Below are 24,177 nucleotides of genomic sequence, written 5' to 3'. Positions count from 1 at the left end.
CTGTATAGGCTGACCCAGACTATCCCTTGGGCTTCTACCGCGCAGGCGTCGCGGTGTCCCGCGTGTCCCAGGCTCTGTTGGGTCCCCTTGTGTGTCTTTTTGATGTATACCATCGCCCTGGGGGGTCCCGCGTTCCAGTCTTCTGTTGGCGTGTAGTGCTGGTATCCTCTGTGGGTTTTGGTCATTCTTCTGCCGTCCTGGGTTCGTGCCCATGGTTCCTGTACCAAAATGACGTCGGCAGTCCTTTCCCACGCCATATTGAGGAGGGCGTCGTGTGCCCCTGGTCTTCTAGCCACGTTGGCCTGTAGGAAGGAGAGCCCGGACTTTCGTCCGTTTTGGCCGCTCTCCTGGGCTCGTTGGGTCTCACAGGCATGGTTCTGTGGCCGGGGGTTGGTCGTTGCGGGTTGGGAGTCGGTGTTCCTTCCTTCCGCTGGGTGTGCTGCCGCGTACAGGGCCTCGCCTACCTTGCGTATGGCCTTGAGCTGCCTGTTGGTTGGTTTCTTGAGGACGCCCCCCTCTGTCCTTGGTCTGGCCGGGCACGCTCCAAACTCTGCCTTGTGTGGTCCGTGGCAGTTGGCGCATCTCGGTGGCCTGGCGCAGGGCCCTGGTGGGTGGTCAGTTCCGCAATTATTGCATCTGGCTTGTCTATCGCAGATGCGTGGGTCGTGGTAACCTTGGCATCTGTAGCACTGGTTGGCTTTTGCGCTTCTGGTGATCTTTCTGGCCGGCGGGCTGCCAAAGAGTCTGAAGTGGTCAGGGACGGGTTTGATGAAGGATACGACCCAGTCGGCGTGAGTGTCGTCGGGTAGGGCGTGTTTCGACTTCTTCGCCGAGACCGGTTTGGCCTTGGTGGCCCGTAGGATCTCGTCTTCCATGAGGTCGTTGGTGTCGATGCTGCCGTCAAGGCCGTTGACCGTCTTCGGTACCCTGGGAACTACGTAGGTGTGCCAGGTGGCCGATTCATCAAGCTTTGCGCCGTGTGTGGTCAGGGCTGGCGCTAGGGCGAGTAGTTGCGTCCGCGCCTTCTTGTCGGCTGGGACGATCGCGAAGCCAGTGTCGACTTGTTTGGCCGAGCGGATGAGGCTGAGTGGGGCCCCGAGCTGTCGGCAGAGTGCGACTCTGAAGCCCTCCGCTGATGCCTGTCTCCACGGGTGGCCGTCGGGGAGCCTTACGAAAAGGCGGTCGTCCTCTCGGTTGGCCTTGTTGTTGCGGCCCACTGTTTTCCAGCCCGCTGTTGGATCGGGGGCGTGGGCAGTCAGGCTGGTGACACTTGTCCGCGCGCTGCTGGCGGCTTGGCTGCCGCTGGCCCCGCTCGTCGCCACCTGGGCCCACGTGACGCTGGTTGCGTTGCTGCCCGTCGGGGTCTTGGTAAGTTTGGGGGTCTTTGAGGGGCCCCGGGCCTCTGTCGCTGGGCTGGTGCTCCTGGTTGTACTTGTCGAGGAGTTCTTGGAATCGAAGCTGGTCGACCAGGCGCTGCGGGCCGAGCCGGGCGCACCGGTGGTTCCGTCGATGTCCTTGAGGATCCTGAAGAGCCAGAGGACCTTTTCTTGGCAGAAAGAAGCCCACTCCGTTTGGGGTCCGTTCAGCTGTCTTGTCAGGGCGTCATTTAGGCTCTGCGCCATATCCCTGAGGACCTCCTGTCTTTGGAGCGCTTGTGTCCTGTCGTGTTCCATGTCCTCGAATAGGGACTGTATCTCTGGACTAAGGGAGACTTTTCCGGCGTGTCTGCTGTCCTCGAGGCCCCGCGCGTTGGGCCTATCCAGTCCGAGGGGGACAGCCTCTGTCTGGGTTGTCGGGGGGGCCGTTGCCTTGCGTGGGCGCGACGGCAGTGGGTGAGGGGGTAGTGTCCCTGCGGTCCTCCCGGTCGGGGTGGGAGTGGCCGGTCTGGTCGTTGGGAGGGAGTCTCCCATCTCTTCGTCCCTTCTGAGGGCGGCTTCGTCGGCGAAGAGGCTATCCTCCCTGCGGTCCGCGTGTGAGGGGCATTGCTCATTTCGACACGGGTCGTCGTAGCAGGAGCCTGCGCAGGCCAGGCAGCCCTCGCAGTTCCACAGGCAGTTGGGGGTCTGGGCGCCTGGTGCCGTCATTTTCGCGTGGGTTTTAGCGACTAGTTCTTCCGCGAGTCGCCGCTGCTCGAGCGTGGCTTGTTCAGCCGGGACGTTGTTGTCGAAAAGCACTGCTTTCCAGGCTTCGGAGAAGCCTAGGTAGATCTCGTGCTTCGAGTTGTTCGAGAGGCGGTAGCCTCCTGGGGCCGTCGAGGCCATCGTCGTCGTGGTAGGTGGGGATGCGGCTTGTGTAAGGGGGGGGGAGTAATGAGGGTATTCAGAAAAGAGGGCTTCCAAGGCCCTAGAGGGAGTAACCAGCTCCTGATTGGTCGATTCTTCCTAGAAAAATATTTTTCAGGGAAAGGTGTTTCCTGGCCTAGAGAGGCTGAGCCATCTTCTGTTTCAGGTTTCTGGCATATCAACATCGTGGGCGCTAAGCCACAATAGTCTGCACCGCGACCAGGCCCAGCTTCAGCCGCACAACCCCTCTTTCAGAGCATCATAATTGAGCCTTTTAAATTCTCATGCTTTGAGATTCTACGACATCATATCATTGTTTTCATTGTCCTCAACCTTTGACCTATCAGGCTTTTTATACACGGTGATTCATTTCCAGTTTCGTCTTCAAATGACTTCCTCTCCCCTACACCTCGATCTCCCCCTGCCACCACCCTCCGACACGATAGGCCCTTATATCCGCCTTTTGACTTTTTCTGATGGCCGCTGGTCTCTTGAGGTTTCTCCATTGGCAAGCACGCAGTACAAGGCTCTGTCCTATGTCTGGGGCGACTCGAGCAACCCTCTTACGATCCAATGCAACGGGGTTCAACTCCAAGTAACGAGAAACCTCTATTGGGCATTGCAGCATCTTAGCGTCGAGTTTGTCAATGAGCGACTATGGATTGACGCGATTTGTATCGATCAGAACGAAGCAGCACCAGAAAAAGGACAGCAGCTTGATCTCATGGGTGAAATCTACACCCAAGCAGAAGAGGTCTTGATCTGGCTCACCGAGTCCTTTCTTCCTGACAACGCCAATCTTTGTTTCCAAGCATGCAAGAACTACGCCGTGAAGTGGAGACAGAAGGAACTTACAATGAGGTTTCTTGCAGCGTTGACTATGACTGTCGTTACCATGGATGAGAACACAAACTTGAATCGAATACACAATGCCGCTACCGCGGCTGCGCTGAGAGAAGACACTTCCTTCACCGACGACATTGTGGTTGGTCTACTTCAGATTCTCCGGCATCCGTACTGGAGTCGTGTTTGGGTCATTCAGGAGATGAGCCTTGCTTCCAGATCACGGATTCTCACATCAAAGTGCACATTGGACTGGGACGACTTTAAGATCTTCATCCTCACGATGGAGCAGTGTCTGCCGTGGTTTTTGAGGGGCATGGGTCCAAACTTCCGTGCCTTGGATGAAACCACGAGATTGCAGAGGGATAACGAGCCTCGTGTCTTTTACAGCCTTTCCCATCTGCTGGTTCAATTTCGTTGGTCGTGTGCCAAAAATAACCGGGATAAGGTATATGGCTTAATTGGTCTCCTTCGCCCCGATGAACGCCGGTTCTTCATGGATGATTTGCCAGGGCCCAAGTACGCGGTATCAACCGCTCAGTGTTACACACATATCGCATTCAAAATCTTGCAACAGTCGCACGACCTGAGGTTGCTTGTTCAATGTAGCTCTCCCAGCTTCATAAAAAGAGACGATGATCTGCCATCATGGGTACCAAACTGGCAGTACGACTCGGAATGTCTTCCACGTCCTCGATGGGATCTGACAGAGGGAAACCCATACAACCGGACAGGAGATGTCAGACCTGCCCTATACAACGCTTACAACGCGTCCGGGAACTCCGAATGTCCACCACCACAGTTGCGTGACAACAGTATTCTCATACTTTACGGAATGATCGCGGGGAAGATCACCGCGGTGTGTCGACCGATGGAAATTCACCATCTATTTGTTGGCCACAGAACACCCCGGGGAATCCTTAAACTCGCAGCTCGCGCTTCTCAAGCAGATACCTTTCAAAGACTCAACAATGGCATCATGCGGAGCATCTTATCAACCAGGTCAGGGCTACTTATGCTGGCCATAACTTACTTCGAGAACTGTCTTCGAAAAGGCGCAGCAATGGAAATCCTTTTGGAGTATGCCGACCTATCTCTCTCTGGCGGGACCTGGCTAGGTGATAGGAACGAGACAAATCCTTTGTATGCCATGTTTGAAACCTTGATGAAGGGCCCGAGGGGAGTCGAAATGGTTGATTCTCTCTTTACCGACTATCCAAACGAAACTTTTATCGTGGAGGCTATATCACAGTTCCACACTCAGGCCAGATCTATACGATGGAATCCATTTCTCAGGCTACTAAGGCTGGTTGGACCTTTCTACTATTATCCATCGGCCTATCATCTACTACTTGGAATCAACTTCTTCGGTATGGGTAAAGTCCCGCCTTATCTACTGTGTTGGATAGGGTTACAGACCGCTGCAATAGTCTTTACCAACTTCGTTTTGGAATCCACCATCGCCAGCTATTTGGTCTCGGCTGTTGGGGGTTATCTTTTGAACAGTAGACTATCCTACGTTCTCGGCATGCCATACAGATTGGATACCGTGCTTGCAACACCGCTTGACCAGGCACTGGCACGGCTAGACGACGGAAGATTAGCACTCGTACCGCATGACACGAAAGTTGACGATGATGTGGCGCTTTTGGCAGGGGGTCGTTCCCCTTTTGTAGTGAGAAGAGAGTACTGTAATTGGTTCAGACTTGTTGGAGATTGTTATGTAGATGGCATCATGCAGGGGGAAGCATGGCGAGAGTGGAAAGTGAGCGAGATGGAATTCATGTGATTAAAGCGGCAACACCATTCACTAGACGCACAAAGGGGTACCAACGCCTAAAATACAGGTTTACTTATCTCCACAAATCTTTTACATACTAAGAAACTGTGTTGGTACAATTCCCCTTGATCTTCACCTCTGTAGCGACAAGAAAACATGGTACATTGAAGAGATGAAACCATTCCTCCACCCCCATTCCCACAGGCAGCACCCATACGAAAACCGCTGATCGTACATACTTAGGTAGCCAGATACATCATACTGGACCATTTTGACCTCCGTATAAGAGATTCTACTCCTCAATATCTTCTGCAAAGTCAAATAGTTAGCACCAAGAGCCTTTGATACTAAGACAAAAAAAACATATTGTTCAGGTGGGAGCCTTTCTTACCAAAGAAGCTTTCAGCAATCTGGAAGGCAGCAAACAATGCCAGATAAGCTGAGAGGTACTGCCCGTAAGAATACTCGCTCTCCGAGCCGTCTGAAATATCGATCAAGCCTTCATCACTCATCCAGCTGCGAATGCTTTGGACACCAGTGATTGCAATTACACCCAGTGCCACATTCAGTCCAAGCAGGGCTAGTCGAATGCACCATACCATGAAACGACGCTTCTTCCTATCCTCAGTCGCGCAAAGATGACGTAACAGTGTCAGCTTGCTGCAAACAATCAGCACAATTCCCCAGATGAACAGTGACTTGCTCGAAAGTGAACTGGTCTCGGTTTCCGGCGTTTTCACATGCATTTGTTGAATGAGGCTGGGTCTTGTGGAGTTTGCAAAGAAGCAGCTTGCTGGCAGGATTTGCAGGGGCGTTTGATGGTGGATTTCGGGGATTTTGTTCTCGGCAGCTTGTCCATGTCCGAATACCACAACACCGGTGAAGATGACATGAAGTGAGATAAGTCCAGCTCTCAATGTTGTTGCCACAATCTTTTTCTTTTGGAAGTAATTGCAGTGAACAAGGAGGGCGTTGACATGGGTGATGAAAGAGAGAATCAGCCAGTGTTTGATGATGTTGAGGTGGTAGGTTGAGAAGCTGCACCACTCTTCAAGCGCAGCTGTGCTAATTGCAATGCCAAGGACAATTTGCTGATCACTCCACGAGACCAGGATCTTGTTGAGAATATGGTGGACTCTCTTTGCTGGTTTGCTCCTGTATGGTCCTGTTAGTACCTTGAATCTCGAACATCGGCAGCCTGGATGTAACACTTGCCCTGAACAAATTTCCACTAGGTCCAACACGTGGATGAAAAAGGCAATGAGAATGGACACGACAAATGCCATCATTACGGCGAGGAGTATCTTAGTTTTGTCAGCATAAGTGCCAAATTGTAGCAGAGATGGAAGTGAAGAACTCACGCCGGGCCCGGCAATGTCAGGATCTGCTCCGACTTGCTCCATCTCTTCAAGGGCACTGACGTTGCCAGAGTCAAAGTTATTTGCCGAAAGGTTTCCAAAGAAGTTACTCTTGACAATCTCGAAGTCGCAGCTATAGCCATTTTGTCCCCTTGGAGCGCATACGTTGTTTCCCATGGCAGCTTGTGTTGAATTCAAGTCTGGAAATGTAATTACGTATGACAACTGAATGGTTTGATGCTAGGCAGGTAGGTAATCGGTTGAATGAAGGCAAGGGGTGGAGAAGATGTGACCATGTTGAGAACGCAGTCTAATTAATAGAAGACACCACCACCTGTTTATACTTCTCCTCTACTCAAAAGCTCCGTAGCCTTGCGAGATCCCAGACCCATTGGCGCCCTTCTAGTTCATTTTACCTGACCCCTGAGCAAGCCACTAAGCCTAGGCGTTCTCACCTCCCTCCCACACAGACTTTCGAATCAGCCATATTTAATCTTTAAAGTCCCTGAAGTGGTTGCATCATCAAGCATGAGGGTGCTTTGTAGCAATCTGGGTCGAGTGAAGCTATCGCCAAGAGCTGAGACCCTGCATGAACGTCTCCAACAAGAACGCCACATCATGCACAGGCGCGTGGTTTCGAAGCCTCGCTGCAAGATAGTATCGATGAATAAAGCAGAGAATTGTCTGTTGAGCCTGGATATAACGCGACAGACATTCCTGTGTTTAATGTCTTCCAAAGATTCTGGATGAGCATCTATCAGGTACCTAGGTGAATGTGGTGAAGCCGAGGCAGAAGAGAAAAGTGTTAATATTCTGAGAACTGTGGAAAATACAGAGGAGTGGCATGGAGCGCAATGAATATACCTCAAACGTCTCATAACCTGACCCACAGAGGGAACAACTCATCCTTCTGCATTATCTTGCCTTGATTTGGGACGAAGCCCGATCATTGCGTATGCACAGATTCTTGGCAGCAGTATCAATCTAAGGTATTTATTGATAGTCAGTGAAGGCGCATAGAATTCAGGACCGGCGAGGCATTGTGACCAATCACATGGCGCAAGGCTATGAATCGGAGAGGTGTGTGTGGTGTCTCAGAGCAGTAGCCAATCAGGCTCTGTCCTTTTTCCAGAATATCATCCTTTCTCTAGGGCTTCTATGCAGGTCCCAAGGACAGACACGGGAACGCGCTCAGGGTCCACCCCACAACCAAAATGCCGCTACATGGCACAATTGGGAGTGCGGCAATGACCTATGTTTCGAGAAAAATTCGTACGGATGTATTTGTCTCGGTGAAAGTTGTTTCTTCAACAGCTAGTTAACTCAAGTCAATGCAAGTCAGTAGGTGCCAGCTGCCCAAAGAGTCAGGTTAACCCCCACAATCAAGATGATGCCACATGGCACGGTTGGTCCTCCGCTCATAACCGGACGTCGTTTTGGCACCTGGTGGGTGATTTTGACGTCAAATGGCCGTTTGAAGCATCTCGGCACTGTGGGCAGCTGGGCAACATGTCTTTTGGATCGTTCTGAAACGCAGGAGGCCTGCCTGGTTGAGGAAGACTAGGTGAGTACCTATGTTTGCTGAAGTTCGTTTGATCGTTTTGAGTGTACCCATGAGGCCCTACAGCCGAGACATTATACCACCGTATGACTGGTCCTGACTACCAACAAAAAGGGGACCCTGAAAGGCAGTCAGAAGAGTTTGCATCAATACAGACAGACAGGAGATGTGTGTCGAATCTCCCAAACCGTGACAATCGCCGTATCACTTTTCTCCCATCACAATCATCGCAACCAGTCAGCTCACCTGACAAGTCCAGGTAGCCTATTATGTTAACCCTGCCTTGAAAAGTGTTCGTTTCAATTCTGATCACACCTGAATAGATGTGTCGGCCATCGGAGCATGAGGTGAATGTCGCGCTCAAACGCAGACTCGCAATACTCGAACACTCAAACATTCAAACACCTTTCACTTAAAGTCAACATCTATCATGTGAAAGATCCGGTCCACTATAAATCCAGCGATTCCTCTCACAAGAAATCCACCCCCTTCATGTAAACTAGCGAGAGAGCAATCATACGTTGTATGGTATGTCAACAGTCAACTACATCAAGATGAATTTCAACTCTCGTATCGCAGGTTTCCTCCATTTTTCCTGCAACCATCTCCATGAAACTGTCGCTCAGTCGTCCGCTTCTACCATTCCTAATTCCATTCCAACAACCGATTCTACATTTTTGGCGACTGGGATAACAGCCTTGGAAACATGCCAAATTTCGTTATGCAACTGCTCCACAATGACCACAACCCACATCTTTACGTCTTCCTCGAACCTGTGGCTTGGTGTAAGTGCCTACCTTACTCACCATCGTTCTACGAGGTAGAGCAGCCCACCTGGCGGTGATGCGGCTACGACGAGTACGCTAGATCTTCTCGAGGTCTCCAACGCTATAACCAACCAATGTGTCAAGATTGGCTATTCGGGGTACTATGGCTGACCCACCAACCACACACATGCTGCACGTACCTATATTGTTATGTTGTATGCCAACTGCGATGACTCGCCGACCAAGCATCCGTTTACCTATGGCGATCAGGGTTCGATGGGGTGGGGGCGTTGAAAGTGAAGGGTAATCCTCCTTGGTAAGACTGGAACTTTGGGAGGCTGATGGGCTTCTTGTCAAGACATCATAGCGAGTAGCTCGAGGTAGCAGTTGAGAGGCTTGATGGCCCGACAAAATGCAATGCCACCTATTTCTTGGAGTCTTGGGAACAACATCCCAAAATTTGCCGTCAACTGATCCCCTGTATCATTTTCCTAACCTGCCGGAAGTCAATCTCCCCTCCTTTCGGCTCCCGGCAAGAACCCCAATCAAGTCGATATGGCTGCCAACAACGTTACATGCGGGTAATATACACCAGACCCATGCTTCAACCATCCATGCAAGATCTCTCCAAACGAACCGTGTTAATATCCCAGTGCGGGAGTTGACCACATGTTTTTCTTCTGGCATTCTTCACTGAGATAATCATATTTTGATCCTTGCATATGTCTAAAGTGTGTTGGAGTCCGAGGCCACTCTATCTGCTGTCACCCGTTGATTAGCCAATACAGCTTCTCTTATGGTTTCCACTTGTTAAGTGCATTTAACGGTTCTTGTGCAACACTCACCCGGTTCCAGACTTCCAGTTCTATTGTTTGTTGGAGAAGTGAGGGGAAGCGGTCCCGGCAGAGCATGATCGACTTATATCCCACCCAAGGCATGTAGTAACAGCCAGATAAGAATATGCCTACCCCGAACTGTCCCACCCACCCAGAGGTCTCGTCATCCTCTATCTAAACCTGGGTGTGGTGTTGCCTCCCACCATTTCCCTTCTCCCACCATCACCATCCCCAGCTTCCGTATAGAGTACACCTTCGCCAGCCCATCAACCACCCACTATGGCCCCCCCGACCCCCAAACCACCCCCCGCCCCCTTTCGCAGTAACTTCCTCGCCGAAAAGCGCATCATAACCATCTGCTTCTTCATCGCCCTCGGGCAATTCCAATACGGCTACGACTCCGCCGCCATCGCCGGCTTCCAATCCATGCCCGCCTTCCTCCGCGTCTACGGCTACGAAGACCCCACCAACCCCATCGGCCTCAACATCTCCACCGACGTCCAGCGCCTGATCCAATCCCTCATGAACGTCGGCGGCTTTCTCTCCGCCATCGTCATGTACGCCTCCCACACAAAACTCTCCCGCCGCATCGGTCTCTGGCTCGGTTGTGGTTTCGCTTTCTTGAGCGTAAGCCTCATGATCGGGACAACCTCCCTAGGTGGCTTATACGCAGGCCGATTACTGCTTGGAGTAAGCAACGGGTTTTTCGTCCCCTACAGCGTGACGTACATGACGGAATCTGCGCCAGCCTTGCTGAGAGGGCCGATTGTGGGGATGAGCACCTTTCAAACCTCCCTCGGGGCGCTGTTTGGGATTTTGGTGGATAATTACTGCAAGATATACCCTGGGAACGCACCTTGGCAGATTCCCCTGGGGGTGATGTACATTGTTCCGACAATCTTGACGATTTTGTTGGCTTTCTTGCCGGATACGCCCCGTTTCTACGTCACCCAAGGGCAGGACGAGAAGGCGATCAACGCGGTGAGACGGTTGAGGGGTATCAAAGACGAGGCATATCTCCGGGCAGAGGTGGAGGATATCAAGAGTGCGTTTTTGCTGGAGCAGGAACTGCATTCGGGTGTTCATCTTAATGATATGTTTCGGGGTCCGGATTTGAGAAGGACATTGCTCTGCTTCGCGACGACGATTGGGGGGACGGCGACGGGGGTAACGTTTATGGCTGGGTTTTCGGTGTATTTGTTTGTGCAGGCGAGGGTTGGATCGCCGTTTGAGTGGGTGATGATTTCGCTTGCGATTGCGCTGACGGGAAATATGGCGGCGTTTCCGGCGATGAGGTATTTTGGCAGAAGAGAGCTGCTGATCGGGACGTCGGTGATCTCGGCGGGAATGATGTACGGGATGGCGATTGCATATACTGTTTCGGCGTGGACAGATCCTGCGGCGAGCAGAGCGTTGGTCGCAATGAGTATCGTGTTTACTTGGATCTATGGCATTGGTCAGGGGCCGGTTATGTGGGCGTTGTCGACGGAGATCCCCTCGCAAAGGTTGAGATCGCAGACTGTCGGGACGGCTTCGGGTCTCAACTTTATCGTTGGATGGGTCGTGTCGTTCTGTACACCCTACTTCATCAACCCAGATAAACTGGGATGGGGGCCGAAGTATGGGTATATCTGGGGGTCAAGCAATCTGGTCCTTGCTCTCTGGGCATTCTTCTATGTGCCTGAGACAAAGGGGAGGAGCTTGGAGCAGTTGGAAGAGCTGTTTGAGAAGGGGGTGAGCGCGAGAAAGTTCTCGTCCTATGTTGTGGAACGCCAGCTCGTCGAGGATTCTGTTGGCGGGGTACCTGCAGAGAAAGAAAAGGCTACCACGGTGCAGGTAGATGATGTTGAGAAGAGATGAAAGACCTGGTTGGCAAACGAAGAAGATTTGGCTTGGTGGATTTAGCTTGAAGAATCGACCTAAAAGCTTGAAATGTCCCTCAAAGTCACCAGATCATTGCTCATCCTCCGACTCCCTTTCTGCAAATTCATCATAGCGTCCCGATGGCGTGTAGGATACTTGTTTTCCAAGCTTGCTCAGGTAGTGTCGAATGACCATGCCTACGACCCCTTCTTCATCCTGCTGAGCTTTTGCACGTCCCCAGTCAAAGTCAGATTCGTCTTCTCTTCGCACCCGGCTTTGCGCAAAGTCCAACATGACGACCCGGTAAGTCTGCCTCGGCGGGTCTGCATCATTGTTATCCGCATCTTCCCTCTGGTATGATGTGACGAGAAAGTTATCGAGTCGAACATCTGTGTTCAGAACTCCGTGGTCTCCCAATGATCGAGCGATCTCAACGGCTCGGTCGACAACTCCCTGCAGATCCTCAGCCGGGGCCATGGCGTCGATATTTCGGAGTATGAAGCTATCAGGGAGATACTCGAGCAAGATTCCCTGCACGCTGAAGAGGTCTCTGAACTTCTCGCCCTCCATAGTAGGTGGTACAATATCAAGCTCAACGGCAGCCATCAAGCGTGGTATTGTTGTGCCCTAGAGAGGCTAGAGACGTTTGTAAACAGCAGTCTCGCTGTCGTACATGTTAAGTGTCTGGTGGACAAGAAATGTCTCATCCTGGCCAATGCTCCAATCCTCGTCGGTTTCCTGATATTGGTTTTCTTTGAGTTTTTCAAGAAACTTCTCGGCCTCGCGGCTAACAGCAAACTTTGCGTACTTAGCAGCGGTTTCCTCGGTCCATGGATCGACACCTTGATCGGAACGCTGCTGTGCAGCAAAGCGCCAGTCGAAGAGTTTTAGAAAAGCCGTCTCCTTGACACGGTCTGAGCAGTCGCTCAGAACATCGACAGGCATACAGCAGGAAAGTGTCCAGGGTTGCTGGAGCTTCTTAATCCTGACGCGTAGCAATTGAGTTTCGTCATCGCTCTGTTTCAAGTTCTCTATTGCAGGTCGAAGGGTTAGCACACTTCCCACTTCATATGGGCAGAATACCAGTGTTCTGAGGTCAATTTCTTGGGAGAGCATGGCGAAATTGGCAAATTGAGGGGTCGGAATGCGGTTGCGGAGATTCAAAGTCTGGCAAGCAAACATAGCAGGCATCAGCGGGCCCGTGCACGATTCCCATCACTTACCACGAGAGCGCGCGAAACCATATTTTCATCGGATCATGAGAACAGCAACTCCTACTCCGTATATTTCCTTCGAAATCAAGAACAGCAAACAAGGGTATCTAAAAAAGACATCCACCAAACTCAGACTACCTGCTCACACCAGCTGATCGCTACGCAGCCCACCTCCCTCCAGCTCCCACGCTTCACCACCGCGCGACACATCCACCATCCACCATCAACTCCTCAATACACTCTGCTTTGGCTCAGGGCCACCCGGCCTCATCCTCATAGTACCCCGAACCGCTTGAAGACCTCTTTTTCTTGTCCTTCTTCCCCTTCACAACCTCTTCGACAACAGGGCCTGGGCCCACGGATGCAGTGCCAGCAACAATGCCAGTCGTGGATGCTGCCTCGTCCTCAGTGGTATCGTCCCTATACCTGTCCCCATCGTCCACAAACAGCCTGGCATCCGGGTCTGCGCCAGAGAAGTCCTCGCTCTGCTTTCTCGACAGCCAAGACGGGGTCTTCCACTGCCACTTTGGCATTGTGACATTCGGAGCAGGAACCTCGGGCAACGCAACGCTTGGCACTGCGAAGGAAGGCGCAGAAACCGTCTCATACCATGGGATATCTGGCGTGTGCTCCGGCCTCAACCTGCCACCGCAGTGCGGGCAGTCAGGGTCAAGAACTTGCCAAGCGGTGTACTGGATCAAGCCATGAATAGCCAAGCCAGCAATCAGCTCTCTGATTGCCATGTAGAAATGGATGCCACTATATCTTCTGTCAGTATACATACTTTCCAAATCAAGACATTCTGGTCAAAACTCACAAGTTGACCAGCAAAGGAATCGTTCCATATGCAGCCAGCATCACCAACTCCGCCCTTCTCAGATCATCAACAACCTCAGGCCCAGGTTCAGGTTTCGGCACATCGCCCCCATCGCCACCCTCCTCCGCAGGCTTGCCACGATGATAAGGCTTTCCGGTGATGGTCTCAATAACCGTCAACCCCAACACAACCAACAACCCAGCCGCCAAGCCAGCATCCACCAAAAAGATTAGTATCCGATGGGTAAACACAGAGTCTTTCTCTTGTGCCTGATCCTCGTCATCATCAGAAGGCGTGATCCTCCCGCGATGGCCGTGCTGGCCATGCTGTCTCCCATGCCCCTCAATATCATCCCCATACCCTTCCCCACTCACCGCCCTCTTCTGCCTCCTCTCCTTCTTCTTCAGCTGCAGCAAAATAAAAACACCGACGCAAGCCGAAACAAAAAGCGGCGCGAGCCCAACAGCAGGAATGGCATTCTGGGAAATCACCCCATGAGCAATCAGCAGCGGCAGGGCGGGGAGGAAAGAAAGCGCTGTGATGAGGCGGGGTGTGCGTTGTTGTGGGGACAGACAGGATGGGTTGTGGTACTGAGGCGGTCTGGGGTGATTGGTGGTGGAGGCCATTTTGTGTGTCTTGGTCAACGCATCAAATGGATGCCGCCTTGTTGCTTCAAACGTCCCATGAAGGAAAAAGAAATACTGAAGAGAGAAGAGGCCGTTGGGCAGAAAATTATATCTGCCAGAAGAGGGGTGATTCGGTCAGGGAGGTTGGTGATAATGCACTTTGTGGTGCGGCGTGCTGCGTGGTGTGTTGTTTGCCTTTCCAAGTGGGGGGGATTTCTCTTATCGTGGGTTTTGGAGGGTAAGACAGGTCTTGGCGTAGACCCTTGGAGGGGTCGTTTTGGGAGGTTCTGGCCAATGGGCAGGGGATCACTGATCAGGAAGTGGGCTCAAGGCGCTGTAGTAATTTTCACGTGAGGATGGGCCGTTGTGACTCTGCAGGAAGTGGGGACACGGGGAGAATGACCTCTTTTTTGGGGAGGGATGTTGGCTTGTGCTGAACCCCTGAAGTGGATCGCGAAAGAATAAACAAAGAATTATGTCGCTAGGGTAACAGATAGGGGCAAGACTAACTACAAATCATTATCATACAAAGCAGATTACCGACATTATGCTTACCTTAACAACCACCTTTTTCACCAAACCACTGTCATATACGAGCATCTCGCTTCTGGGCTTCAGGATGACCAGCATCCGCCTTCATCACCCCTTATACCACGCCAACCCAGAAGTAATCCACCCCAGCAATTGAAACAGCGCAAACCACGAACCAGCATCAGCCGCGACATCCTGCCACTTCATCGCAACATCCTGCTGCGACACCTGCCTCTCGAAACTCGGAAACTGCAGAAACAAGCTCAACCAGCACAGCCCTGATGCTCCCTTTGCATCAGAGGTGTCGCACTGCAAATCCATCGAGGGTGTTGTCGATATGGAGAGGTGGTAGTCATACGCCGGTGCATGGCCCAACGCCTCGCGGTAGTTGAGTCCGAGATTCAGAGCAGTCATACCGTTGGCATTGATAAGAACCATGCGGGTGTAGCCGTTCTCTAGTGCTTCTCGGACTGTCAATGTTGGGTCGTAAACGGCGATCCAGAGGCTGGGGGAGAGGACGCGGGAGGCGTCGGTGCGGGCTTTGGCGGTGTCATCTGTTTTCTGTGTCAGCTTTCAGGTATATTCGTGATTGAGGAAGGGGCTAACTGACAGGTAAAGAACGCTTGGACGATCATTTGGTATGTTGGCATTGGAGACACCATCGAGAGGGACGACGTCAGAGTGAAGGCGCGGTAGCTGGTGTTTTGCCACTCAAAGTCTTCGATTCTTTCACTCCATCTGTTGCTGCATTGGCAAGATCCGGTGTATGATGTTGAAGTGATATCGCAGTCTGGGGCGGTTTCGTTGTGCCATCCCAGGAAACACTTGGGGGGTGGCTCAACTTCGAGGTTGGCCTGCGATGTCCAGTCGGCTCGTTGGAAGAGGGTGATCGAGGGGAAGAGAACGCTGTCCTGCGAGGTTTCAATACTGATGAGACAGTGGTTCAAGAATAGGGTGTGAAGTTGGGGGTGACCTACCACAGTATCACGATCAAACGTAATAACGTTCCGCCTGCGCTCGGGATCCCAGAGACTCCAGTACAGAATGGGTAGCGTGACCGTCGCCGCGAACAGGGTTATGACAGTGCTCCCCAAGTTGCGGCTATACTTGCTTTTCAGTCGAAGCCACAATGGCTTGTTGCTCTCAGTGGTAGGTGATGCCAACAGCAGCAGGAAGGATACTGCGATGGTACCGGTGACTGACAAGACCCATACTCCAGAGAGGACGGCGATTATGACGGGAGAAGACGGTGCTAGTGCGATCACCAGCGCACCGGAAATGCTCAACCAAGCTAGCCAGCCGACCACAAACCATCGAACACGATGGCTCCGCAGAATGGCCACCCGGTCGCTCTGCGAGGTCGGCATTTGGGATGGAAGGTATGGAAATCGAAACAGAAAAGCAAACCATCAAAGCAAGAACTGATTGCTGATTACCGAGTTTATCAGGTCGGTTTGATATTTGCTCGCTCTGCCATACTTGAATAACTTTGCAATTTTGATGGCCGCCTGAACTGGCCAAAAGGTTCAGCTCCGCAATGCCGTTTGGGGGCCTTTCTGTTGGCTTCCCTGTCAGGAACACCAATGAACACGAAAGCTCTAGCAAGGCTAGAAATATTTTCCCTTTTTGTGCCACCGAGCATTTCAGGGTCCAACACCGGACGAGCTGACAAACAGTAAACGCGCGCTTGTGAGCTCAGAAAAAGAATCTCGGCCTGGGCCGAACGCCACATCTGACCAGGCTACCTATAGCGACCGGTAGTTAGAAACGGCCAAGTCCATTTCCCTGCATGCCGAAATTTTGTCTCTTCTTGTCGAGTCGGTACTGCGCGATGATGGAGCGTCAGATATGATCATTCCTCAGCGCAAAAGGTGGCAATCATCATAAAGCCGCCGTCGCGTATTCCCAACTATTTTAATCTCCCAAACGCTGATGGCTTTTCGAGGCTGCGGCATCTTCCGTTTGAACACAACACCAATCTCTGAATTGACTCAGCAAGGCTTCACCACCGCAGGATAAAACCCACCTATACCACCCACCCCGATGACTTCATTGTTCCCTCCTCAACACAACCACCTAAACACCATCCAACAGGCACCATGCGCCTCCTCCTCCTCCCCCTCCTAGTTGTCACAGCAACAACAGCCCAAAGAATCTTCATCAACCAAGTCCCCCTCTACTCCTCCCTCCCCCCCTGCGCCGAAGCCCCCTTGTCCAACATCGTGAGGAACATGGTCTCCGGCTGCGGCGACGGCGGCCGCACAACCTCCTACTCCTGCTTCTGCGCCTCCAGCTCGATAAAATTCGAGAGTATAATCAGCAGGGCCGTCTCATCAAAGTGCATGCCTTCCGAGCCGGAAGCTACTGCTTCTGCGCTGGCTGTGTTTGATAGTTATTGTCATCTCTCACCGCAGGCTGCACCTACGCAGACGGCAATGTTCCCACCGGCTGAGAATAGACCGCTGTTTTCGAGTGAGTCCGAAACCACCACCACGACTGAGGTTTTGACTGTGGGGCTCACGACAGGCGAAGTAGATACTAGTGAAAGTGTGACGGCTGCTTCTTCTTCGTATGAGGCGAGGGTCACGGGTGGTGGTGGTGGAGAGGGGAGTTTGTTGGTGCAGCAGAGACCGGGGCCGGGGACGGTTTTGTCAAGTCCAAGTAGGACGCAGCTTGCTCCTATTCCTTCGGCTAGTATTGCTTTGTCGGGGGGGGAGAGAGTTGGTACCGGCCAGTGGCTGGCGTTCTATTCGGTGCTATGGGGTTTGAGTCTGATGGTATTTTGAGGAATGGACAGGGTGTTTGATGTGAACTCTGGTTTGGTAGGAGCTGGACTTCCACACCTGGGGGCTTTGGATTTCTGTGTTCGCTTTAGATTTGGCCATCTTTCTCCTTCATGAAGACTTTAATGACTTGCGTCATCAAGAGAGCAACCCTCCCTAATGTCCTTCCAGAGTCTGTGAACATCGTTGCCTCCAGCGCATTCACGGCTCTCATATCCCATTCATCTTACAGTCCAGTGACAAGTTCTCAAGCCTCCTTGCAGCTCCCCCTCAGTTGTACTGTCCGTCAAAAAGAAAGAAGAATTGGAATGCAAAACGAGCAAAAGAGATGTGACAAGGGTGGGATTCGAACCCACGCCTCTTGCGAGACCAGGAAATACTCTAGGAGTAGTTTAATTCAAGTGGGCCTGAACCTGGCGCCTTAGACCGCTCGGCCACCTTGCCGTATGTTATGATGATGCTGAGTGAGAGAACTAGGTACCAAGACGAGAAAATTGAGCTGCGCTTACTGACCAAGAGGAACATGTCCAAGTGACAACAGACTTCAAACGAAGACAACGCCTTGAACCAAGCCTGATCGTCTTGTCTACATGTTGAACGTTACAGCAGCACACTTGTGGTGCTGTAAAGCCGTTATCCGACTCGAGTTGAAGGAGGGGGGTGGGTTCTGTCCACGCGACGCTGGCCATCTTTGACTAGCATCTCGTGGGGCTCACGTTGCTATTTCCTGAATTGTCTTCAAGATATTGCAGGTCTGTCACTGATAGAGCAATTGTGTAAGGCTTTTTGTGAACCCCAGTTGTTGGTATATTTCGACGTGGCGGGGTTGGGTTTCGTTCAAGTTTCGTCGACAGAGGTTTCCGGTTTTTGAGACTTCGGTAGGCAGGCTTCAAGACCACTGATGTTATCATGTCAGTAATACAGCTATCACCAAAAAAAACTTAGGAGTAAGAAGAGAAAGATGAATGAAGACCTTGCGTCGCCGGCCAAAAGGCAGGACGATGACATTGTTGGGCAGCCCGGCGATTATGTCGCTCTCTGGGAGCAGAATTCGATTTCATCCTTTACCGATCCAGTTTATCAGAGTTTGGAGGTGCTGTGGGTATGTAGAATGACAGAGAGGAGGAAAAACACGGATTCTGGATGGAAACAGATTAGAACTAGCCAGCAGCCTGGAAAGCAGAATGAACTCCGGGGGCTTGAGAGTTACAGTCTACCTCGAGAGCCAATGGGATGGGAAGTCAATGATCCGGAGCCATATCCGTCCCAGCCGGGGTATTCTTTGACGGCGTGCCTGTGCCGCCCGCGAGCTGCACAGGTCATGCCCGGCCTTGAAAACAAACAGTGGTCGGAGGGAGGGTGCGACGGGGAAGTATCCGGCATCCGGTATGGAATCTCTTCATCGATCCGGTCCTCTATTAGGTCGTCTAGATCTTGTGCGACTTTGGGGGAGGTAGCAGGCCACCAAGTTCAGGCTGTGGGGATGCCACTATCCAGTTATAGCAATTGGTACTTCAAGTTTGCTTTGTCCGGGCAATGTCAATTTCCGGGAGAACAAGTGTCCTATCTAGGTGCACGATGAATGCGTTGTTTGTTTCATCTTGGCCTTTTTGTGACTCCCTTTCTTTTGTTTGTTCACACCACCAGACCACGCCCACGGCTGCCTCACTGATGTCGGCCGCAACTCTTGTCTTGGTGCCCTCCCTTTCTCAGACAAAATTCCGTTTTATTATCCGCCGCTATTGATTTTGAAGCAGAAATACAAGTTTTGGACCCGAGGGCAACCCGACAGTTTGGATACTGGCCTCGAAGCAAGGCAGACAGCGGCAAAAGTCGGCTCCGCCAAGTTAAAAGGCTCCTTGCTGCGCCGCAAGTGTACTGAGGATTTTCATAACATCACACACAAGACGCTACCAGCCTGATGACTCATGCCACTACCGTCGTTGGCAACAGGAGAGGTGATTCTTGTGGCTAGAACGTGCAGGTAGACAGTGCGTGAGCGTACTAGTTGGGAAAGAAGGCCTAGGTACCTATATTAGCTTGTTTCTTCCCGTGTGGCGACGGCTCCGAGACGTCGTTGTTCTCCTTTTTATTGCGTCTAAGACAAGCGAAAAAATTTTCCTTGATGTCATTTTAACGTGCATGTGGCAGGGGAGGCCGAGGAACCGGCATGGAAGCCGATCTGCTACACCGACTCTGGATACATTGCAACTACAACGAGGTACATACACTTTTGTTGAGGATTACTGTCTTCTAAGACATATCCTCATGCGGAAGGCACAATCTCCTCAATCTCAGCCCCTGAATAGGTAGAATTAGGTACATGCTGGTATCTCACATCAGGGCCATGTCGATAAGGCAGATTGTCGTGGCCCCCGGGTGGGGCAGAAAGGATAGGTACCTTAGGTAGATGGTCGTCATCGAGTTTGTAAACAAGGCTCTGGCGAACTAGGAGAGCTCGGAGAATGATTCGGTCATGTGGTGGTCAAGGAATACTTTTCGAATTCCTAGCAAACGCACACGCATTCTGACAGTGTTGCTTCTGCCGCGCCTGCAAAGCGTTCCCCGGCTTCGTCCAGGTAGATGTCTTCAGCGACCTTGCTGCCGCGGATCACCGCCGAGAAGGACAGCTGCAGTAAAGCAATATGAGCTATCAACGAAGCAGTCAGCAACCACTCTTGCTCCTCGCGCTGAGAGAACATGGGCCATGTCCTGTAGTAAAAATGATGGATCCATTCCCATATATAAGACGAAAGAGTCTTGAGGGAGTGCTCTCCTGAGGTCTCCAACCCCTTCCATCGTGTCAACACTCAAGGCAAGATTTGGCCGCGTCACAATGGGTGCGTATCTGCAGTGAGTTAAGGGCCGTGAGGTCTCGGTGCTAACGGAACCGTTCAGCCACGAGCAGCCACCAAGATAACGCGAGAGATCAACACCTCCAAGGCCTCGGAGCCTGGTGTGAAACGGAGAGTTTCATACAGAGCAGTATGTCCATATTGCACTATACATTATGCATCTTCCTGCTCGAGCTGACAAGCGTGCCATTTCAGGTTGCCTCACCGAACCCGAACTTCAGGCAGCACCTAGGGATGGAGCTTCGTCTGTGACAAGATCACGTCGGGAGGCTTTGGGCTCAGCAACATTCAGTTTGTCTCACGCTTTCGAGGGAGTGCCTCTTGATCTTAGCAACACCACGGATGTCACTGGTCTCGGGAGTCTGGTGGTGGAGATGTCGGTCCCAGAGCGCGTGTGCCAGTCAACGACCAAGAAGGACAAGGGGGAGACAAACGGACAGGAACAAGTGGAAGTTACAGAGAAGGAGGTGTGACAGAGAAACTAATACATGGATGGAAAGGAGAGTGGGAAAGCCTGCCGTGTGGTCTGTTGCACCTGGCGTCGGCGGTCGGGTGATTGTGTGGGAGACTTGGGATTGTCTCAAGGGGCACTCGACCACCCACATTAGTCAATGGTGCAAACATTGGCCAGGAGTGGCAGGCACTTGAAGCCAGGTATCTATTTTGTACAGTATTGCCCGAAAGCAACTGGAAATTACCCCTTGGAACGGCACACCACCTCCAGATCTGAGCTTGGCGGGCGGCCGACACCAGCGGCCTTGCATCAACACTGCCTAGCTCCCTCGGTTTGTGTTGAGAGATCTTTTCATGTTGGAATAGAACTCTCTGAGGCCTCTGTCAAAAGTCTGCCTTTTAAAAATCTATAATGCTTTGTAGGCCAGAAATGTAGTCAGGCTTTTGTCCGGGCAGACACAAGAAAGGAGAATGGAGATTATCCAGATAAACTGATACTGATCGCTTGAGTCTAAAGACGACAGGATGCAAATCACGGTGAACGTGGAAGGAGGGAACGCGTAACGCGGGTAACGCAGCGCTGGCTCTTAGTCAGCCCTGCCCACTGGACCACTCCCTCCCGCCCACCTTCCACAACAGCAGTCCCGCATGTCTCGCCCTTGTTCCCAGGCACCCCATCAACCTCGTCGTTATTCCCTGGAAATTCTCTGACCGTGACGCCTACTGGCATTTCTTCGTCAGTTCTTTAGGCTGTCCACCCCATTCCAAGGACTAAGGCAGATCTATCCATGATCATCCACTGTCGATTTTAACAGCCCGGTTTCCACGCATCCCTCCTTGATCCACGGTCAACTACCACTGAGCAGAAAGCAGAAACAGGATGCAGTAATGGCTCCAGTCACATCACCATCAGAAATACCCTGAATCTCAAAGTCACATCTTCTTGATACCGTCTGCTCTCATTGACACTCTAACTACCTCGAGTCCTCGACACATCCTCTCCCTCACCCATCTTCGCCCACAACGCCAACCGCGACCGCGACTGCAAACACCAAACCACACCATCATCATCCCCATCTCCCCACACCTCCCCTCGATCAAACCCTTCTCCCCTTCATCACCATCCACCTCCAGAGCAACCTCCTCCCCTAAAACAATCCCCACTTCGTATACTTAATCCCACACTCCATCTCCCCCCAAGTCCCAACCTTACCCCCCGAAGCATAGTTGTTAATCGAGTCCCGAATCAAATCCCTAATGTCCCACGCGCCTACATACTGAAACGAGATCCAATCCTGATCAATTTCCACACCAAACTCACACCCGCCATACGAGACCAGAGTGCGATGAGCAGAAGTCCAGACCTGCCATGAGCCGCCGCCGGCGATGTTGTGGTAGATTTGCCAACAGTCACCGGTGGTGGGGGAATCGTTGCTACGGACGTTGTGGAAGGAGGAGTGCCCACAGTAGTTGCCGCGCTTGGTGAGGATGGCGGCTGCGTTCTCTGAGGTCTCTGGGGACTCGGAGGGGTGGCGGAGCTTGAGCTTGAGCTTGCTGGGGGTTACGGCGGCAGGGATGGCTTCATCTGAAGGGGAAGGGGTGGTGCCTGGGGGAAAGTACTTGACGAAGTCGTCGGTGTGGATTTTGAAGACCTTGTCGGTGGTGGTGGTGGCGGTCTCCTGGGCAGAGGCAGCGGGAGCGGGAGCAGCCTCTGCTCCGAGGAGGAAGGTGCCGAGGGCGAGGGCGAGGTTTATTTTCATTGTGAAGCGCATTGTGGCGGTGGTGTTTGATGAAGAGAACTTGTTGAGTATGGACAGGTGATGCTGGCGTTGATTGGGATGTGCTTGAGATGCTGGATGGTGGTGAAGACATGCTGGTAAAGAGAGGACTCTAGGTACTTTTATACTTCATCCTGTCCCCCTGCTCGCCATCATATAATCCCCTTGCTTTCCTCACCCCTTGTCCCCTTGCACAGTCCACTGATTCTTTCACAGAACCTGCCTGCAATCATATGACCGCCACCGAGCCTTGCCCGACCCTAAGACTGACCTATACCTCCTTCAGCATCCATCGCGGTCACCTTCACGAGCACGCAATCGCCCTTTCGAGACATCCATTCGCCCAACCCCAAACAGAATCCTTCTGCCTGATGCTCTTGGGCCTCTAATGCCCAACGCCGCAGCCTCCTCCAGTTCGAACATCACCAGTTCACATCGGCTAGCCACTAGCCTTGCGCCCAGAAACGCACCATTCTGCCCTCCAGGCCTGCAAAAACTCCGTCCCTGGTCGACAATATCACGAGCTTGTCCCATAAGCGGAAGATACAAGCTCTCAGCCCTATCACGTTCCCCTCGCCTGCTGTGTAGCTGCTAGTTCGTATCTCTACCGCCGGTTCACCATAGCCAAGCCAGCACCCGTCCGTCTTGGCGATCTGACAGAAGCATTTCGCTAGTCACTTTTTGGACTAGAGTTTCCGCTGGGAAACAAGCATAAATTGACGACATTGAGCCCATGTCGTTTGCTCATCTAGAACTAGACCTCTAAGATACAGATATGACCTGCTGAGAGGGCTTGGTGGTAAGCATTGGCATATGTCCGACGGGGAGATCATGATGAGGAGCTAGTGACTAGAGGGAGAGTTGTGTGTTGATGTGTAGTGATGTCGAACTTCCGTGATATATACCTTGTATCACGCCTTCACTGTGTTTTTGAGATGACAACAGCCGGGAAAGGGGCAAGAGAACCGGGTGAGTGCCAAGGATCTTTTGTGGCTGTCTGTGGCCGAGCAATGCGGCTAGTAAGCCAACATCACGACATGTATCAACACCTTTGCTTATGTTTTCCTGTCAACAAATACACACAAAATAGAACGTCCTTTCTTTTCAGTCATCAATACATCCCTTCCCATTCTTTCCAAGAAACGCCTGTTCATGCAAACCGGTCTTTGGCCATGTAAAGCTATCATCATCACACCATCTATTCCTCCGGCCCCGGCCTTCCATCCAGCCACTTGCTCATGTAAGGCCCATCCAACCAGTACCCCAACTTCCTGTAGTAACTCCTCACACCAACACCCGAAATAACACTCAACTTCTCGCTCCCATGCTCATCCCTCGCAATTCTCTCCGCTTCCTCCATCAGCAACGTGCCGAAGCCCTGATGCTGGAACTTTCTAGGATCTCTAGCGTGCACCGGAACAGCCATGCCGTACACATGCAACTCTCTGACCAAACTCGTCGGCTGCCCCGTGAGTTCTGGCCTAAAGGTGTATTTCTCGCTGCACTTTCTCAGCCGAAGCAAACCAACCAAGATATCCTGCTTGGGATCTTCGTAGGCCAAGAAGGTCTCCCATCCTCCGTTGGCGGTGTAATCTCTCCTCACGAGCTCGATCTGGTTTGGTCTGATCTTGTTTTTCACTTCGTTGACACCCACTTCGCGGGTGCGGACGTCACGGCAAGAGGTGCCAAAGTCCTTCATGCGAGCCAGGGCGAGTTCTCTGAGGTTACCATTCTCGACACCGGATGTGACGAGGGGCATTGGGATATCTCTCTGGACACGGTAGATACGCGTCCATGGCGGTACAAGAGCCAGGATGCGAGCAACGAGGT

At 52.1% G+C, this 24,177-nt stretch overlaps 8 protein-coding genes and 1 non-coding gene across 9 annotated transcripts; 4 read left to right on the top strand and 5 right to left on the bottom strand.

Annotated features, from left to right (window-relative positions):
* Positions 1–2,670: 2,670 nt before the first annotated feature.
* On the top strand, positions 2,671–4,914 carry QC762_204760 (uncharacterized protein; the record flags this gene model as incomplete). The annotated part of the gene is made up of 1 exon (XM_062887364.1): positions 2,671–4,914. The coding sequence occupies one exon, from the start codon at positions 2,671–2,673 to the stop codon at positions 4,912–4,914; it is 2,244 nt and encodes a 747-aa protein (XP_062745463.1).
* A 338-nt stretch (positions 4,915–5,252) lies between these two features.
* On the bottom strand, positions 5,253–6,440 carry QC762_204750 (uncharacterized protein; the record flags this gene model as incomplete). Its single annotated transcript, XM_062887363.1, has 1 exon — positions 5,253–6,440. One exon carries the CDS (start codon positions 6,438–6,440, stop codon positions 5,253–5,255), a length of 1,188 nt encoding a protein of 395 aa, XP_062745462.1.
* A 3,266-nt stretch (positions 6,441–9,706) lies between these two features.
* Positions 9,707–11,287, top strand: QC762_204740 (uncharacterized protein; the record flags this gene model as incomplete). Its single annotated transcript, XM_062887362.1, has 1 exon — positions 9,707–11,287. One exon carries the CDS (start codon positions 9,707–9,709, stop codon positions 11,285–11,287), a length of 1,581 nt encoding a protein of 526 aa, XP_062745461.1.
* Positions 11,288–12,513: 1,226 nt separating this feature from the next.
* QC762_0036080 (uncharacterized protein) lies at positions 12,514–15,936 on the top strand (the record flags this gene model as incomplete). Its single annotated transcript, XM_062883300.1, has 3 exons — positions 12,514–15,627; positions 15,702–15,857; positions 15,927–15,936. Exons 1-3 carry the CDS (start codon positions 15,608–15,610, stop codon positions 15,934–15,936), a joined length of 186 nt encoding a protein of 61 aa, XP_062745458.1. The 5' UTR covers positions 12,514–15,607.
* Positions 12,536–14,187, bottom strand: QC762_204730 (uncharacterized protein). The gene is made up of 2 exons (XM_062887361.1): positions 13,322–14,187; positions 12,536–13,263 (listed from the first exon to the last, which is right to left on the bottom strand). The coding sequence occupies exons 1-2, from the start codon at positions 13,945–13,947 to the stop codon at positions 12,756–12,758; spliced, it is 1,134 nt and encodes a 377-aa protein (XP_062745460.1). The 5' UTR covers positions 13,948–14,187; the 3' UTR covers positions 12,536–12,755.
* QC762_0036090 (uncharacterized protein) lies at positions 14,587–15,845 on the bottom strand (the record flags this gene model as incomplete). The annotated part of the gene is made up of 3 exons (XM_062883301.1): positions 14,587–15,032; positions 15,089–15,389; positions 15,456–15,845. 3 exons carry the CDS (start codon positions 15,843–15,845, stop codon positions 14,587–14,589), a joined length of 1,137 nt encoding a protein of 378 aa, XP_062745459.1.
* Positions 15,937–16,577: 641 nt separating the features above from the next.
* Positions 16,578–17,362, top strand: QC762_204724 (uncharacterized protein; the record flags this gene model as incomplete). The annotated part of the gene is made up of 2 exons (XM_062887360.1): positions 16,578–16,950; positions 17,014–17,362. The coding sequence occupies 2 exons, from the start codon at positions 16,578–16,580 to the stop codon at positions 17,262–17,264; spliced, it is 624 nt and encodes a 207-aa protein (XP_062745457.1). The 3' UTR covers positions 17,265–17,362.
* Positions 17,363–17,592: 230 nt separating this feature from the next.
* Positions 17,593–17,705, bottom strand: QC762_0036060. The gene has a single exon. It is a non-coding gene; the product is annotated as a tRNA-Leu (tRNA).
* A 4,012-nt stretch (positions 17,706–21,717) lies between these two features.
* Positions 21,718–22,341, bottom strand: QC762_204722 (uncharacterized protein; the record flags this gene model as incomplete). Its single annotated transcript, XM_062887359.1, has 1 exon — positions 21,718–22,341. The coding sequence occupies one exon, from the start codon at positions 22,339–22,341 to the stop codon at positions 21,718–21,720; it is 624 nt and encodes a 207-aa protein (XP_062745456.1).
* Positions 22,342–24,177: the final 1,836 nt, after the last annotated feature.

This window comes from Podospora pseudocomata (assembly GCF_035222375.1).
Source record: "Podospora pseudocomata strain CBS 415.72m chromosome 2 map unlocalized CBS415.72m_2.2, whole genome shotgun sequence".
Taxonomy (NCBI): Eukaryota; Fungi; Ascomycota; class Sordariomycetes; order Sordariales; family Podosporaceae; genus Podospora; species Podospora pseudocomata.
Note: the sequence above shows the minus strand (reverse complement) of the source record. Positions and strands in the feature narration are given on the sequence as shown.